Below are 17,174 nucleotides of genomic sequence, written 5' to 3'. Positions count from 1 at the left end.
CAAGAAACTATAGCACAAAAAGGGAAATAAGGCTCAGAATTCCAGTTAGTTGACAGTCATTCAGTAAATGGGTGGTATGGAAAGCTCCAGAAATGGTGCTCACAATAGTCAGAGGAAGGGCAGGCCTCAATCTTTTTACACTTGTCCCAGGCATAATACAGTTACCCAAGCTCAGAAATTAGTACTTCATTTTTCAGCTTTAAGGAAGAATCTTGAACTTTTTAAGTCACATAAATGTTCTATCAAAAATTTGCTTGAAACTAGCAACTTGGGAAGACTGGAACCAGATAAGACAGAAAGGAAGAAAGGAAGAGTCTTGAAAAGGCCTATCTTTGCTTCAGTCAATGTTTCCCACTGAAAGGCACAGACCTATTTACTCAGCACAAAAGAAACCTGTTTGCCAAAGTAACTAGACACCATAAGCTCAAGCAGTCTCTTAGGTGTATAGAGACAATATACTTGTGCTGGGACAAATAAAGACATAGGACATAAAATTGTGCTAGAAAGGTATCACTATTTCAAAGAAGAAATATAGAAGGTAAGCTCCCTAACTTTCCTTTGGACCATTCACATTTCCTCCCATCAAATATTTATTTTTTTAATAATAAATTTATTTTTTATTGGTGTTCAATTTGCCAACATACAGAGTAACACCCAGTGCTCATCCCGTCAAGTGCCCCCCTCAGTGCCCGCCACCCAGTCACCATTCACATTTCTTCCCATCAAATATTTAAAATGCACCAGCCCTATAGGAGCAACTAGCTCCCCAGGGTGAGGAGTCAGGGAACTGTTTCAAACGCTGGGTGAAAGAGAGTATCATTCAGCTTTCATGGATATGTCTCAACGTAAAGATAGGAAGCCTCATGCCAATAATGTTAAGACTGGGAATTCTGCCCAGAGTGTATTCTTCTCAATAGTTTCTTTTTTTTACCTAGGTTTAAAATCTAATACAAAGCTTGTTGTAGAAAAAAAAAAAACTATCCTAGAATATATTGCTGAAGAACCTAAACCCAGCTCAGAATCCTAGATACACTGGCATGCACAAGTGTTACTGGAATAGTTTTCCAATAAAATGCACAAAACATGACAAGCAATGTTAAATCATACCACAATTTTTGTAAATCCTCATGAAAAAAGTCTTAAATAAATATTCCAATATTTTAATTATATATTTACAGCAGCGTGGTCTCCCACCCAAGACTTGGGGAGGAGAGCCCACACACAGTCAGGAGTTTACAGAGGCACCAAGTGTTCTCATAACTGTATATCAGCCACCTGGACCATCCTGGTACAGCCCTTCTGGAGCCTGGGCTGTAGCTGGCACAACAGCAAGACGCAGTACGCACCACAGCTGCAAGTTTCAACTAAGGCCCAGCTCATAAACACCAGCCAAATTTAGGAAGCTCAGAGGCAGCTAAAATAGTCAAATTTGACTTAATTCCAAAACATTTGTGGACCTTCTATTCACCTGGCCTCATAAAATATTTAAAGAGCTTTTCAAGATTCTCTGGTTACCTGCATTATATCAAGTAGAAATATCTGAAAATAAAATTCACAAGATGGAAATGCTCATATGCCCCCACAATTGTTTAGACAGGAAAGGGATCTAGAGGAGGATAATAATTGGGAAATTAATTTTTAAATAACAGCTAACAGTTACAGTGCATAGTATGCACCAGACACTGAGCACTGTGCTTTTCATGTAATAACTTATTTAATCTTCAGAGCAACGAAAATGTTAAGTTCTAGTCACTCTCTTAGTCTGTTAAGAAAAAATTTCAAGGGATGTCTGAGTGACTCAGTCAGTTAAGTGTCCAACTCTTGATTTTAGCTCAGGTCATGATCTCAGGATTGTGGGATCAAGCCCTGCATGGGCCTCCGTGCTCAGCAGAGAGCCTGCTTGAGATATTTCCCTCTCCCTCTGCCCCTTCCCCCATTCATGCTCTCTAAAATAAATACATATTTTTTAATTTCAAAAGATAAGACTTTCAAAATGTAAGTCTAAGGGATGGGTATGTAATGACAATATGATACTATATGGCATTAATTATACTTACCATATGTAGGAGAGTTCTGGAATGGAAAGCTTTGATTTGGTGAAAAAATTCTTGGCTACAGAACCTGCCAAGAGAGCCATTGTTTAAATAAATCATTAATTACTTATCTACAGCAGCTTTTATATATATAAGTGAATTGCCATTTTTTCATTCAGAATCCCTACCATATAACAACAAACGTAACATTTATTCATCAAAGCAACTATAAATCATATGGCTAAAATCAACATATGAATAGTTCTTACAAGAATATATAAATTACAACAGGGCAAAAGAAGTAATGACATAACACTTATGTGAATCATATAAAATAATTCCTTCATTTTTCCAAAAATCTGCAAAAGTTTACTAAAAGACAAATTTCAAAATTATTAAAGTAAAAATCTGTCAAGCACTCTTTTTTAAAGATTTTGTTTATTTGACACAGAAAAACCACAAGCAGGGGAAGCAGCAGGCAGAGGGAGAGGGAGAAGTAGGCTCCCTGCTAAGTAAGGGGCCCAATGCAAGGCTCTCAGGACCCTGGGATCATGACCTGAGCCAAAGGCAGACACTTAACCGACTGAGCCACCCAGGTGCCCCTTGGCAAGCACTTTTAATGAGAGGGTGAGAAAGTAAAATATAGTCATGGTAGAAAAACAGAGCAAAATCAAGAAAATTAATACTATTAATCCTATCACACAGAGACAAAACAGATATCTTTGTAAAGAGTTTGGTGAAATTTAAGATCTCTTGGTGGCTCTTTGAGAAACTTACCAGGAACCTCTTGCTACTTTCTTTATTCACCACAAATTTACCAATATCAATCGAAATTAGGTAATCATTCCATTTTACACGTTATATAGCTCTAAGTCCCAACTGTACTTAAAATGTTAGACTTATCCTTATTCAGACTTAAATATTTATGCCTTCAGCTCTCAGACCAGTTTCAAACTTCAAAGGCCTCAATTCTAACACAAAGAACAGTCAAATCAAAGCCTCAAGCTCTGGGATCCCTGGGTGGCGCAGCGGTTTAGCACCTGCCTTTGGCCCAGGGTGCGATCCTGGAGACTTGGGATCGAGCCCCATGTCGGGCTCCCGGTGCATGGAGCCTGCTTCTCCCTCTGCCTGTGTCTCTGCCTCTCTCTCTCTGTGTGTGTGTGTGACTATCATAAATAAATAAAAATTTTAAAAAAAGCCTCAAGCTCTAAACTGATAAAGTCAAAAGTGTTTCCTTGGCAATCGCAAGTCTTCTAACTGGCCTTAAGACAAGGAATTATAGTGGACCCTAAAGCAGATGTATTTTCCTTTGATAGATTATTAAGGATCAAAGGCAAAGTGCCCTATTAACCAATGAGCTTTCTCCCCAAAAGCATCCTGGAAATATTGCTGTCATAGGACTGCTGGCCATCGGGGCAGACACCTTGTCAAACATTTATAAGAAATGTCTTAAAAGCCTATTTACCAGCTATTTTATAGATATAAAGACATTCTCCCCTCAACTCATTCTTTTCCCCCTTGATATCCTTTCTTCAAATCACACTATGCCCAAACCCAAGCCAGAGACTCGGCCTGGCCTTCAGACAGCAGAGAGATTGTTTTGCCATGGTGTCCATAGGAGATTAGGTAGGGCCCATCCGGAAGCCAACAACTAACAAGTTCAGTCCTGCCCTGGCTGCCACCTTCCAGAGAAGGAAGCTGATGAGAAAGCCCAAGTGCTCCCTCCTTTGGTGCTGACAAGTCATTTAACCAGTGAGCTGGAACCCTCAACCCAGCTCTAATCTCAGCCAACCTAGAGATCCCAAGCCAGCTTCCTTTCCTTGCTCTCTTCAGCTTTTCAGACCTGCTGGGAAGCTTCACATGTGGCAAATGAGGGAAAGGTGAGGCTTTAAAAAGCTGTCAGCAATCAAACATCAAAATGTGGATTCAGACTTTTTATTACAAGGAGTCTCTCAGCCCAATAAAAAACAGCTATACATAAGCATTGATATATTAGTGATAAATGTTAACACATTGAATAGATATAGATCTTTTAAAAATAAAGACTGGTAACACAATATAAAAATGCGTAGAAGGGGAGCCCAGGTGGCTCAGCAGTTTAGCACCGCCCTCGGCCCAGGGTGTGATCCTGGAGACCCAGGATCGAATCCCATGTCTGGCTCCCTGCATCGAGCCTGCTTCTGCCTGTGTCTGTGCCTCTGTCTCTGTGTGTGTGTGTGTGTGTGTGTGTGTGTGTGTGTGTCTCTCATAAATAAATAAATAAAATATTTTAAAAATAAAATAAAAAAAGGGCAGCCCCGGTGGCCCGGCGGTTTAGCACCGCCTTCAGCCTGGGGTGTGATCCTGGAGACCCCGGATGGAGTCCCACGTCAGGCTCCCTGCACGAAGCCTGCTTCTCCCTCTGCCCCTCTCTCTCTCTCTCTCTCTCTCTCTCTCTCTCTCTCATGAATAAATAAACTCTTTTTTAAAAATTAATTTAAAAAATAATAAATGTAAATAAATAAAAATGGGTAGAGTTGTGTCAGTTCACAGAAATAGATGAAATTGCCCCCCCTTTTTTAAAATAAACTCTACCCCAAACGTGGGACTCCAACTCACAACCCCAAGATCAGTGGTGCTGGGACAACTGGATATTCACGTGCGAAAGAATTTGAACACCTACTGATATCATACACAAAAATTAACTCAAAATGGATCAAAGACCTAAATATAAGAGATAAAACTGTATTATAGATACCTTCTTAGAGGAAAATACTGACACAAATTTTCATGACCTTGGATTCGGCAATGATCTCTTATAGCACCAAAAAGCACAATCAAAACTAAAAACTTATGTACTCCAAAGACACCGTTAGGAAAATAAAAAAACAAGCCACCAATTGGGAAAAAATATTTCCAAATCAAGTATGTGCTAAGGGACATGTATCTAGAATACAGGCATACCTCGTTTTATTATACTTCACTTTACTGCAGTTGGCAAATATTGCATTTTTTACAAATTGAAGGTTTGTGGCATCTCTGTGTTGAGCAAGTTTATTGGTACCATTTTTCCAAAAGCATTTGCTCACTTTGTGTCTCTGTATCACATTTTGATAATTCTTGCAATATTTCAAACTTTTTCATTTTTATTGTATTTGTTATGGTAATCTATGATCAGTGATTACAACTTACTGAAAGCTCACATGAAAATTAGTATATTTTAGTAATAAATTATTTTAATTAAAATATGTACAGCATTTTAAGATATACTATTGCACGCTTAACAGATACAGGATAGTGTAAATATAACATACATATACTGGGAAATCAAAAAATTCATTTGACTTGCTTTATTGCAATATCCACTTTATTGCAGTCATCTGAACCAAACCTTCAATATCTCCAAGGTATGCCTGTATATAAGGAACTCTTACCATTCGGTATTTATTTAAAATAGCAAAAGATCTGAATAGACATTTCTCCAAAGAAGATATACAAATGGTCAATAAGAACATGAAAAGATGTTGAATTTCATTTTTCATCTGGAAAATGCTAATCATAACCACAAAGAGATACTACTTCACACTCACTAGTGAAGTAGGAAGGAAGGGAGACTCAGGAGACAAGGTGACCAAAGTAAAACCATTCCGGTTTTAGACTGACCCTTAACCTAAAAGTCAGTAGGTAATAGAAAGAGTCACAAGACCCGACTCACTGAAGACCACAAGACCCCACTCCCTCTGGCAGTAAAAGCCACAAAGGCCAGACATTCTTAAAATTGCTCCCTGTGGGTAATTTCACAATCCTAAAACAATGGAAAAACTAACCACCCAATGTAAACGATAAAAAAAGTTAAGGAGTAAGCCTCTCCCTAAGGTTAGCTAATTTTTAAGACTTATAAAACCCTTTCTTAGAGGCTAAGGAGGGTCCTCTTCCTCACCTGGGAGAAGACCACTATTTTGTCTGTGAAGTAGCTCCTTTCTCACTGCTATACATACTAAATTTTTGTCCCTTTCTTTAAACAGCTGGCTCTTGAATTCTTTCTCACACAAAGCCAAGAACGCTCAAAGCAAAGGGCCTGAGGCCCTTCCTCTCGGGACCCTGGCCCATCTGGCATCACTAGGACAGCTATAAGCAAAAGACAGATAATAAGCGTTGGCAAGGATGTGGAGTAACTGGAACCCTCATATGTTGTTGGTAGCAATGAAAAATAATGCAGCCACCGTGCAAAAACAGTCTGTTTCAAATGACTGAACAGAGTTACCATATGATTCAGGGATTCCTCTCCTAGGTATATATTTAAGAGAAATAAAAACATACATCCATACAAAAATGTGCTCACAAATGTTCATAGCAGCATTATTCTTAATAGCCAAAAAGTAGAAACAACCCAAATCAAGTGCCCATCAACTGATGAATAAATAAAACATAGCATATCCATACAATGGAAATTATTCAGCCATAAAAAGCAATGAGCATCTAGTGCACAGTACAACCTGGATAAACTTTAAAAATATTATGCTAAGTGAAAGAAGTCAGACACAAAAAAGACCACATGTTATATGATTTCACTTGTAAGAAAAGCCCAAAATAGGTGAACTTTTAGAGAGAAAAAGTGGTTTAGTCATTATGTAGGGCTGGGAAGCGGAAAGAGCAGAAACGGGGAATAATTGCTAATAATAGGTAGTTTGTTAGAGGGTACTGAAAGTGTTCTAAATTCAGATTGTAAATATACTCTGTAAATACACTAAAACCACTGAACTGTATACTTTACAGAGGTGTATTTTATGGTATATTAATATTCCAAAAAAAGATGTTTTTTAAAGAGATATCACCTAATTGCAAATATATGAACCCCTCTTGACCTTAAGCAGACTGAACTGTTTTTAATAGGCATTTGTGAGACAATCAGGGAAATCTCAACAACAAAGAATTGATGATATTAAGGAAACATGTTTTGTATTGCTTTCACGTGTGCCAATGAATTGTGGTTATGTTTTTAAAAGAGGTTTTTCTTATCAAGATACAACCTGAAATATTTTCCAATGAAATATCTGATTAACTGCTTCAAAATCATCTGGGCTGAGAGAGGTTACAAACAAAAATAAAATCACAGGTGCTGTGTAATAGGTGCACGGGGGTTCATTATACTAGGCACTCTAGTTGTATCTAGAAATTCTGTAAAATAAAAAAGTTAAAGCCACTCCTAACAGCTACCCATTTGTATTTGTCTAATTATACGCATATACTGTGAAGAAACTCACTTAAGGGGCACCTGGGTGACTCAAGTCAGTTAAGTGCCTGCCTTTGGCTCTGGTCATGATCCCAGGGTCCTGGGAGCTGAGCAGGGAGCCTGCTTCTCCCTCTCCCTCTGCCTCCCCGCACTCATGTTCTCTCTCATGTGCTCTCTCTCAAATAAATAAAATCCTTTTTAAACAAAATAAAAAAGGAAACTCATTTAAGCAGTGGGTAAGGTTAGCAAATGGTCAATCTGGGTTTCTGCTTTTTTTTTTAAGTCCTGTTGTCAACATTAATTTGTTGTATCTACAATATTCTGCTTTCAATAAAGCTATTACCACCAATTAGAAAATGATGTCTGAATTTATACAAGTATATTTCAATTACACACCATATTTCTCCAGAGAAAATTAGTCCACATTCAATATGTCAGGTTACAATTATTGAGGGCATATTGTTATTCTTCAAAATTGAAATACAAAAAGAAAGTTTTATGAATTTTTCTTCCAGACTCTACAATTTACTGTTTAGTCTTCAGCCCAGGAAAATGTAGGCACACAGGAATTAAATCAATTTGTCTCAGTTTGAATTTTACATGAGAACTCAATAGGAATACATATTTTGAAGACAACCCGAAGAACAGACATGTGGATATAAAACTGCTGGCCAATTTTCCTCCCATATTTTAATTTCTCTCAGAAAATCCAGAGGAGAAAGACTTGAGCCAAAGAAAACAAGCATGAATTTGGACTTGGAAAGCATACATAATATAAAGAGACTTGTGACGCTAAATCTTTAGAAGGTTACACTACATCTTTGCTCTAATATGAATAAGCAATTAAAGAGGTCATCTTCCTGCCATAGTCTACCATTTCAAGAACTGTTTCAGCTAAAAAGGCACAGATCTAGACCAGGTTCCCCCAAATTCCCATTTTAAACCTTTAAAAATGAAACATAATTTTCTAAATGTCATTGCCAAGTATTTTTCTGCATGGTATATAGTTGATAAGAACTTCAATCTCAGAGGAAAACAAATCAAAATCACAGAATGTTGTCATATTCATTTTGCATGAACTATTTCTTAAGATATGTACTGTTATCTGTGTGAGACAATGATCTGGGACCCATGTCTTCATCCATCAGACTTAGTTACCTGAAATGAAGGAACTTGGGTCAGGTTGAAGGGATCGGAACTGATTGACATAGTACTCGCGCTGTTCTTCTGTTATCCTCCAGGGTTCATCTGGGTAATTACTGCTGTTGTCATGCGGTTCTCTCTCCACAGAAAAGGACTTTCAAAATAAAAAAAGCAAAGGCTCAGAAGTAGAAATATTAAACATCAGTAAAAGCTATCATACATTATACTTATTTTTTTCCTCAAGAGAATATATTTAAACACCTTGTAACTAGAACATCATTAGAACATAAACTTCTTGCAGGGCAGACATCTTGCTTTATAGTTTTTTTGTATACCTCAAAGTTGTTAATAGGACTGAGCATGAAGAGTAAAAAGGATGATCAATCTTTTTAAACATTTTATTTTTGAGAGAGAGAGAGAGAGTATAAGTGAGGGGAGGGGCCCAGAGGGAAAGGGAGCAAGAAAACCTTAAGCAGGCTCCACACCCAGTGCAGAGCCTGACTCAGGACTCGATCTCACAAGCCTGAGATCATGACCTGAGCAAAATCAAGAAATGAACACAACCGACTGAGCCACCCAGGCACCCCAAAAGGATAATCATTCTTACCTTCAAATATTCACATTTTTATCCTTCAGGTTAGCTGAGTAGATAGCAAAATAATCTAGATTCCTTTCTATTTTTTAAAATCTACAAAAGCTATAGCCACATCATCTTTTTTCTGAGGCATTCATTCTCACTGTATAAATCTGGGAATTCAAAGTTCCAATTCCACCTGCCCAGGTCCTACTCGAGTGGCAAGTCAGGATCACAGAACCTCTCATTCCGCATTTGTGGATAATACCTGGTAACAGAACTGGGTGGAAAGAACAACTGCTCATGGTACCACAACAAACAGGGTAACAAAATGAGGGGTGCATCAGACCTGCCACTAGGGGGCATGCAAGGCAAATGTGAGGATTTAAGGATACAGAGAACCAGAAAAGTAGTTCAGGAGAAAACAAGACTGTACAAGGAAGTGAGGAAAGAAGCAAAACTGGTGATTCTGGAAGGAGGAGCCTAGAGCTTTGTTCTATCCCTCCCATCTACCCTAAGGCTAAGGTGCTACTTGCCAAGGGAACCTAGAGGTGAATACAAGGAGCGTGAGGCTTTAGGACAAAAGGGGGCTAGGAAAGAAAAAGAGAGATATTACTGCTAATAAGCCATCAAGTTGCCTGCTTCTGCACATACTATCAAGAAATTCATCATTAGGAGAACATTCTACTCACTATCCCTAGAAAAGACAACTGACCATCTCTGCACCCTTCCTCCACCCCAACACACACCCCATTCCAGGAGGTAATTCTTCTCAGGAACACCCAGCTCTCCTCTCCTCTGTGAACTTTCAGAGATGAAATAAGACTATAAAATATTGAACTGTGATATAGCCTTGAGATGTTATCTCTAAAGTTTTCATACTAGGTGAGTTTCCACTAAATGTAGATCAAACCATTCTTAAATGCCCCAGAAGCTACTAATCATTAGTTAATATCTTAAATTCATAGAATGCTTTCAGATTTACAAAACACTACACACACCTATTTCATCTTGAGCGTCTCAAAACCTTTGAAAAGTAGACATAGCAGGTAGTAGTATCCTTTTCCCAGATGAAGAAGTAAAGGCTCATAGAACTTTTTTTTTTTTTTTTTAGGCTCATAGAACTTAAGAGATGAGTTCACATCCTTCATTATATACAATCAGCATTATTGCAGTTAGCAAGTAATTACCCCCTCTGTCTTATGTTGCTCAAAGTCAGCCTACTCCATATCAGGCCTTTGTAAATTGAATTACATCTGGGACCTTGAAAACATGATGCTAAGTGAAAAAAGTCTGACATAGAAAGACAAATACCAAATGATATCATTTAGATGTGGAACCAAGAAAGTCAAACTCACAGATACGGAGAACAGACTGGTGGCTGTCAGAGGCTGTGGGTAGGCAAAATGGGTAAGGGTGGTCAAAAGGTACAAACTTCTGGTTATAAGATAAATAAGTCCTAGGGATGTAATGTACAGCATGGTGACTATAGTTAACAGTACTATGTTATATGTGTTTAAAAGTTGCTAAGAGAGTAAATCTGAAAAGTTGTCATCGCAAGAAAAGTCTGTAACTCTGTATGATGATGGATGGTAACTAGACTTAGTAATCATTTTGCATTACATACATCTAATCAAATAATTATGTTGTACACCTAAAATATAATATTATGTCAATTTATCTCAATTTTAAAAAATACATTTTAAAAATTGAGTTGTATCTGAGTTGTTTTCCAGAACTCCTATCATTCTGATAATAAACAATATAAAAAAGCAAGGCCACAAGTCAGTCTAAGCACCTGATGGACCACACAACTTTCCAAAACACTCTCACCAAATTCCAGAGCCAAATTTAAATGCTTCACACTAGCACTTTCTGAACAAGTCCAGATGTCTGACCAGGTTGCAGAGGCAAAACCCAGGGTAGAAGGCATCAGTATCCGATGGAATAGGTTCCTGGCCAAACTATGTGTAGAGCTCCTAGGAACACTGTCCTTCTGGTTAGCACTGAAAGGAACAGCTGGAGTAAAGGTATCTAAAAAGCTTGGCATGGGCAGGACAAGAACAGATGTTTATGACTGAAAAATCAAGCAGACAGAGATGGTTCACAAACCCAGCAAGACACTGGTGAAAAGATCTGTCCCACCACCACCCTGCGAATGAAAGCACGAAAATCTCTGTGCTGAGTGTTGGCTACTGCATTCCCGGTTCTGACACAGAAGCTACTATTCCCCTAGAATACACTCCTTTCTGCCTGGAACTGAAGCTGCCATATTCAGTTGCTGTTATTATGTCAGCCCATGTTTGTTCTTTCTCCAATCCCAGGACCACCTGCTCATTATTTCCTCTCCCACGTTATCTCACTCCCAACTGGTGTCAGCAGCCTCCCAGTAGGTCTCAAGTCTATTCTGACAGCAGAGCTTAAAAGCCTATAGATGACCTGTCACCTAATAAAAACATCTACTTCCTCCACATGACCATTAGGGCCCTTATAATCCAACCTCCTCTTTGCTCACTCTTAGCAGGCTTCTGATTGCCCACATGCTCGCTCTTCATGGATCACATCTGTGTCTTCTTCCCAGACCATCCCTCCTCTGATCCCAGCTGGCTCAAATCCTATTACTCGAGTCCCACTGCCCCCAAGGGCTCTCCAATGTGCCACTGCAGAGGGCAATGCCCTTCCCCCAACTCCAATACCAAGGTGAGCTTGAAAGCCACATGTGCACCACACGACCTACCTCACACCTGGTCTCACCCAACTGAGTCCAAGTAAGGAAGGGAGGACCCACAGTTTCTGGCCTCTGCAGTGCTCTTGCATAGAAAGCTCTACCCTAGCAAGGAAAACATCAGCTAGATGCTCAACACCGGGGGTGTGGATAAGAAATATAAGGATCATCAAGCCCAGAAATCAGACCCTGCACAGATGCAGTGTGGCTATGATATAAAGTGAGGGCTCAGTGAAACCTGAAGTCACGAGGAAGCCAGAAGCAGCAGAAGCAGAACCTGTGAGGTAGACAAGTACTAAAAAGAAAAGGGGGTAAGGATGGCTGTGGCAGCCAGAAGATAAGCAGATACTGAAGCAAACTCAAGGCAACTAGGCAAACATGAACAACCAAGAATTCCCACTCCTCAGGACCACTGAGCCACTCCTTGTCTCTCATTTCTTAGATTCCCAGAACTGCAACCCCATCTCCTTTTCAAGAAGACTTAAGCTGGCAAACAGAGTTCCTGCTCCCCAAAACCAAAAAGGCCTTGCAACAAAGAGGGAGAGGGCATATGAATATTGTATATAACCTGTGCATAATATAGTGTGGCCCTTCTACTGGCTTGCACTAAATGTGTTAACCTACACCCAGTCTCTTTCCCCTTGCTTCTCACTGCATGCTTTTAATTGATTTAATAAACCAAGTAATTATGCATCTTAAAAAATAATAATTCTTCTGATAAGTATCACACAGTTTGAACATTTCAAGTGCTCTTGACTATCAACTCAGGTTTCAACCTGGAGGACCAGAACCATATCATGTATTCCTTTATTCAGCATACAATCCCTAGCTACTACATCACACATACTAAAACAGTAGTGTGAGACCCACTTATTGATGGGCTCTGATAAGTTCAGGTGTATGTCTTATTACTAAAAAGAGGTGCAGAAACACTACTCTGTGTTGTGTTGAATGAAAGAAAACCTATGAGTCTATTTCACCTTTAAAGTTTCAGATCTATCAAAAGAAGTCCATGCCTATCTTCCTGTAGTTCATCCATGGTTTCTGATCTCTTTGGGGAGTTCTCCAGTTCCATATCCATTATTAAGTGAGTATTTCAGGGTCAGGTGAGGGCATACGGAAGAGGTAGATCACATTCCATATATCCTTAGGCTGAAATAGTCTAAAAGAAAGCTGATCTACAAGAAGCAAAATGATTTGAACTTTGCTGCATGAACAGTGATCCATCCATTCATTCATTCATTCATTCATTCAACAGACACTTACTCAACACCAAGAATATCCCCAAAACTAGTGACTCGGGATACATAATGGGCAAACAGATTCTTTTTCCCAGAAATCCTAGGGTCTCATGAGGGAGAAAGACAAACAGGCAACCCCAAAACAGTGAAGTAGTGCTATGGTAGGACAGGGTACTCTAGAGCTTTGCTACTCAAAGTACAGTCCCCAGACCACCCACATCAGCATCACCTGGAGACTTACTAGAAACACAGAACCGCACACTCTACCCTTTGTCTGGTAAATCATAGTCTGGGAGTGGGACCTAAGAATCTGTGGCTTAACAATAACAAGTCTTCTAGACAATTTGAAGCACACTCAAGTTTGAGAAGCAATGCCATTTATCTTTTTTTAAAGATTTTATTTATCTATTCACAGAGATAGAGAGAGAGAGGCAGAGACACAGACAGAGGGAGAAGCAGGCTCCATGCAGAGAGCCCGACGCAGGACTCGATCCAGGGTCTCCAGGATCACGCCCTGGGCTGCAGGCGGCGCTAAACCACTGTGCCACCGGGGCTACCCAGCAATGCCATTTAGAACATGCAGAGCAAGACAAACAAAAGGAACAGCATTTATAAAAACTCCAAAAAAATGAGAGAAAATGGCCATCTTCTGAAAGTAGCTCACTTGGACTACATGTATATAGAATAGGCTGCTGGTACAACATGGATGTTAGTGGAGCTGCCTGAAGATGGTCCAGACAGCAAGCAGGGCCCAGATCATGATGGCCCAGGTACCAGGTTAAAAGATACAGATTGTATCTAGAAGACATGAGGGAGCCACAGAGAAGTATTAAACACAACAATGAAATAATCAGATGTCAGTTATAGAAAGATCACTTCAGTGAGGAGAATGGAAGGGGAAAGACCAAAGGTAGGAAGACAAGTTAAGGCCATATGAGCAACCCTGGCCCAGAGGTCAAGAAGGCTCAGAGTTAGGGAGGGGATGAGAGGAGTCCAGAGAAAAAAGAAGCCCTATGGCCACAACCAGAGGAAGGCCTATTCCAGTAGTGCAATGGCAGCTAAGGACCTCTCTGTCAGTAGCTAGAGGGCCATCTTGCTGCAGGACCCAGATACAAGGAACATCATCTCCAAATGAACCCCAAAGTCAACTGAAACAACTAGCATCATTTTACAAAGATCTGAAAAGTCAGCCACCTGAAAGAGAATATCCAACTGCAAAGACTGAAGGCATTGAGAAATGTGGGTGGATGAACTAAGGAGCCTAAGGCTTCCAAGCAGAAGCCAGAACCAGGAAAAGCTCCACTTGTGCATGCACTCTAAAAAGCCTCTCCCGGTTCAACTCCAGCACCAGTGGTTTGTTTTGTCGGCTGGGTAAGGATATTTGCAGGTTGGTGCCAATTTTAAGTTCTGCCAGTGTTTTTAAGAAAAAATGAGAGAGAAACCTTCCACATCTGTCTGCTTGAGCCACATACATATGGTTCATTATGCAGTTTCTCTAGACACAGGAGAATTAGATTTGCTTATATTTAAAACATTCAAACCCTTAGTTTCGTTTCAAGTGAAATGCAAATATTTGGCACTACAAGTTATTATCTCAAGGGAAAACAGGCTGTTTATAATGAAAGAGATTTCAAAAGACTCATTAAAAAGTAATACTATTAATAAAATCCCAAAAGGTGACATTTACCCCTGAAGTATCTTAAAAATCAAGCACAGCTGAATAATATGAATTGCAAGGAAGCATTATCAGGGAGAATTTACAAAGGGTGTGTATACTGTTTCAACCACAGAACGTTTCTGTTTAGAATATAATCCCACCTTGGAGATATCCTGTAAATGCTGCCCAAGAGTCCAGCCATTTCACCTGAGGATGCAATGATCTTATACCAGGGTCCTTCTGGTGCCTTAGTAAACAAATCATCTAGAGTAGCAAAAGCTCATACAAAGCCCACAGTTGAATATATGAGAACACCTCACCCGCCAACAAATTTTGGAAATAAGATGGCCATAGTGCAACCACGGATCAAAATATAATTTCATGAGCAAAGATGTGAGAAGACTCAATCACCCCTAATGAGAAAGAATGGCTAACAGACTGGTGAGACTAAACTAGAGCCCAAGTGAATATTAATCTGCTTCAGGAAAGATCATGGTCGCTGATCAGCCACGGGGCTGAGGAAAAAGAAGTCATAGAGGCAAATGACAACCATGCTGATGTGGGGGATTACAGTAGCTGTCCTCCAATCATTTATACCGCCCAAGACCAGGTATAGAAGTATCACTGAGAAGCTGTGGCTGCCCACCCAACAATGACATGTTCCCCCATACCCCCTGCAGTTGGTTGCAGCCATGTGACTGAGTTTTAGCCAATGCAATGGGAACACAGGTGACCTGCACCACTTCCATGTAAGGCTAGCACCCTGTGGCACTCTATGCTCGTCCCCACAGGCCACTGAATGGGGGAATGGCACAACCACAGGACTAAAGAGCACTGGTGCCTGAATCACAATGTGGAGGAAGGCTGCCTACCAACCTGTTAGATGACTGAGAAATATACCGATGTTGTTATGTCATTAAAACATGGGGCATATTTGTCACAGCAACTGTTAATCTAACTATCCTTCAGGCAAGGCCCAAAGGAAAAGCAGGCCTTCCCAGTCGCAACAGCACAGCCATTCCTGCACCAAAGATGGAAGCATTAGGCTTCGTTTTGTAATTGGACCACCTGATGATCTGAGACAGTTCTGAGCCCACATAACTTAATTTGTCCACGTTGACGAACTATAGGGACACCAAGCATGTGGACACATCTTTACAGTCATCTTTCTATGTCCAGTTAATAGGAGTTTATCTTTCATGGGTTTGAAGGAGACTCACAGGGAAGATGTACAGAGTAAAAAGAAGAGAGGACCAAGGTAAAACTGGGAAAACTATTACATAAGGAATGAAGAAAACAAAATGGAGCTCAGCAATTTTCCTTTGAACTTTCAACTGGTTACCATGTGATACTTTACAAACTTGTGTATTTATATTGTCTCACATCTCGCTCTCACTATAATAAAAGGTCCATGAGGGCAGGAAAATGGGTCTAGTCCGATCACTGCTGTATCCCCAGCACCTGGAGAAGTGCCTATGCCCAATACATGCTTTTTTCGGTGACGGAACAAATAATTGGACAAATGGTCAATTCCAATCCAGAGACAGAAAGGCTAATCTGAGCTCTCCTATGATGACTAGAGCTGAATTTTATATGCATTTATCAAACAAGTCACCTAACTGTAAAAGCTGGGCCCTTTCCCTTATCTAGGAAATTAGAGGGAAAACATCTTTTTCTTTTTCTTTTGAAATAGTAATAGATTCACAGGAAGTTGCAAAAAATAACTTCTGTTTTTGCCTATAGAGAAGTTAGTTCAAATTAAATCCTAACAGAGCAATTTAACCATATCAGTTTCTTCATGGAAATATACCCATAAAGATGTCAAACTTGCTCAGGGATCAATTTCAACAGTTTAGAAGGTTGATTGCAAAGTGTAGGAATCTGAATCTAATGAGAAACACAGAGTTGCTGCTTATTAAAATAAACTAAATTTTAAAAGCAATCACCACAGACATAGGAGAATGTCAGAGAACATGTATTTATTACTTTGCTAAGTGCCAGGCACTGTAAGTACCCAATACACATGACCTATTTTCATCTTTACAACAACCCTGTGAAGTAGGTCCCATTATTTCCAATTTGCAGAACAGGAAACTGAGGATTAAGGAAGGGAAGTGACTTACCAAGATCACATGCCTACTAAAATGGTAGAGCCAGAACATGAGCTAATAAGTCCAGAGTATGTACTCTTTTTCAGTCAGCAAGCCCTATGGCTCTCCCTCCCTCTCTTATCCATCCATCCTATAACAATATACCATTTCCTTTTAAGAAACATTCTCACTACTCTGAAAACTATGCAATACCGATAAAAGAAATTCAAGATGACACAAAGAAATGGAAAAACATTCCATGCTCATGGACTTGAAGAATAAATACTGTTAAAATGTCTATACTACCCAAAGCAATCTACAAACTCAATGCAATCCCTATCAAAATACCAACAGCATTTTTCACAGAGCTAGAACAATCTTAAAATTTATATGGAACCACAAAAGACCTCAAATAGCCAAAGCAATCTTGAAAAAGACAACCAAAACTGCAGGCATCACAATTCCAGACTTCAAATTATATTATAAACCAGTAATAATT

The 17,174-nt window shown here is 39.6% G+C and overlaps 1 protein-coding gene and 1 long non-coding RNA gene across 15 annotated transcripts in view; one reads left to right on the top strand and one right to left on the bottom strand.

The window, feature by feature from the left end:
* Nucleotides 1–6,291, top strand: part of LOC112653423 (uncharacterized) — a 48,618-nt gene extending 42,327 nt beyond the window's left edge. Inside the window, exon 5 of the long non-coding RNA XR_003132184.3 lies at nucleotides 6,038–6,291. This is a non-coding gene — a long non-coding RNA (uncharacterized LOC112653423). The remainder of the gene's footprint in view (nucleotides 1–6,037) is intronic.
* The window catches only part of REPS2 (RALBP1 associated Eps domain containing 2), a 231,362-nt gene that overhangs the window by 113,958 nt on the left and 100,230 nt on the right, over nucleotides 1–17,174 (bottom strand). For all 14 annotated transcript variants that reach the window (XR_003132118.3, XM_025437486.3, XM_025437476.3 and 11 more), the window contains 2 exons: nucleotides 8,404–8,542; nucleotides 2,058–2,121 (listed from right to left, as the gene is read on the bottom strand). Coding sequence is in view for 13 of the 14 variants with exons in the window: in XM_025437486.3 (XP_025293271.1) it covers nucleotides 2,058–2,121; nucleotides 8,404–8,542 (203 nt within the window). In the remaining variant the exon portion in view is untranslated. The remainder of the gene's footprint in view (nucleotides 1–2,057; nucleotides 2,122–8,403; nucleotides 8,543–17,174) is intronic.

Source organism: Canis lupus, chromosome X, assembly GCF_003254725.2.
Source record: "Canis lupus dingo isolate Sandy chromosome X, ASM325472v2, whole genome shotgun sequence".
Taxonomy (NCBI): Eukaryota; Metazoa; Chordata; class Mammalia; order Carnivora; family Canidae; genus Canis; species Canis lupus.
The sequence above is the reverse complement of the archived record's forward strand: the minus strand, read 5'-3'. Positions and strand labels throughout refer to the sequence as shown.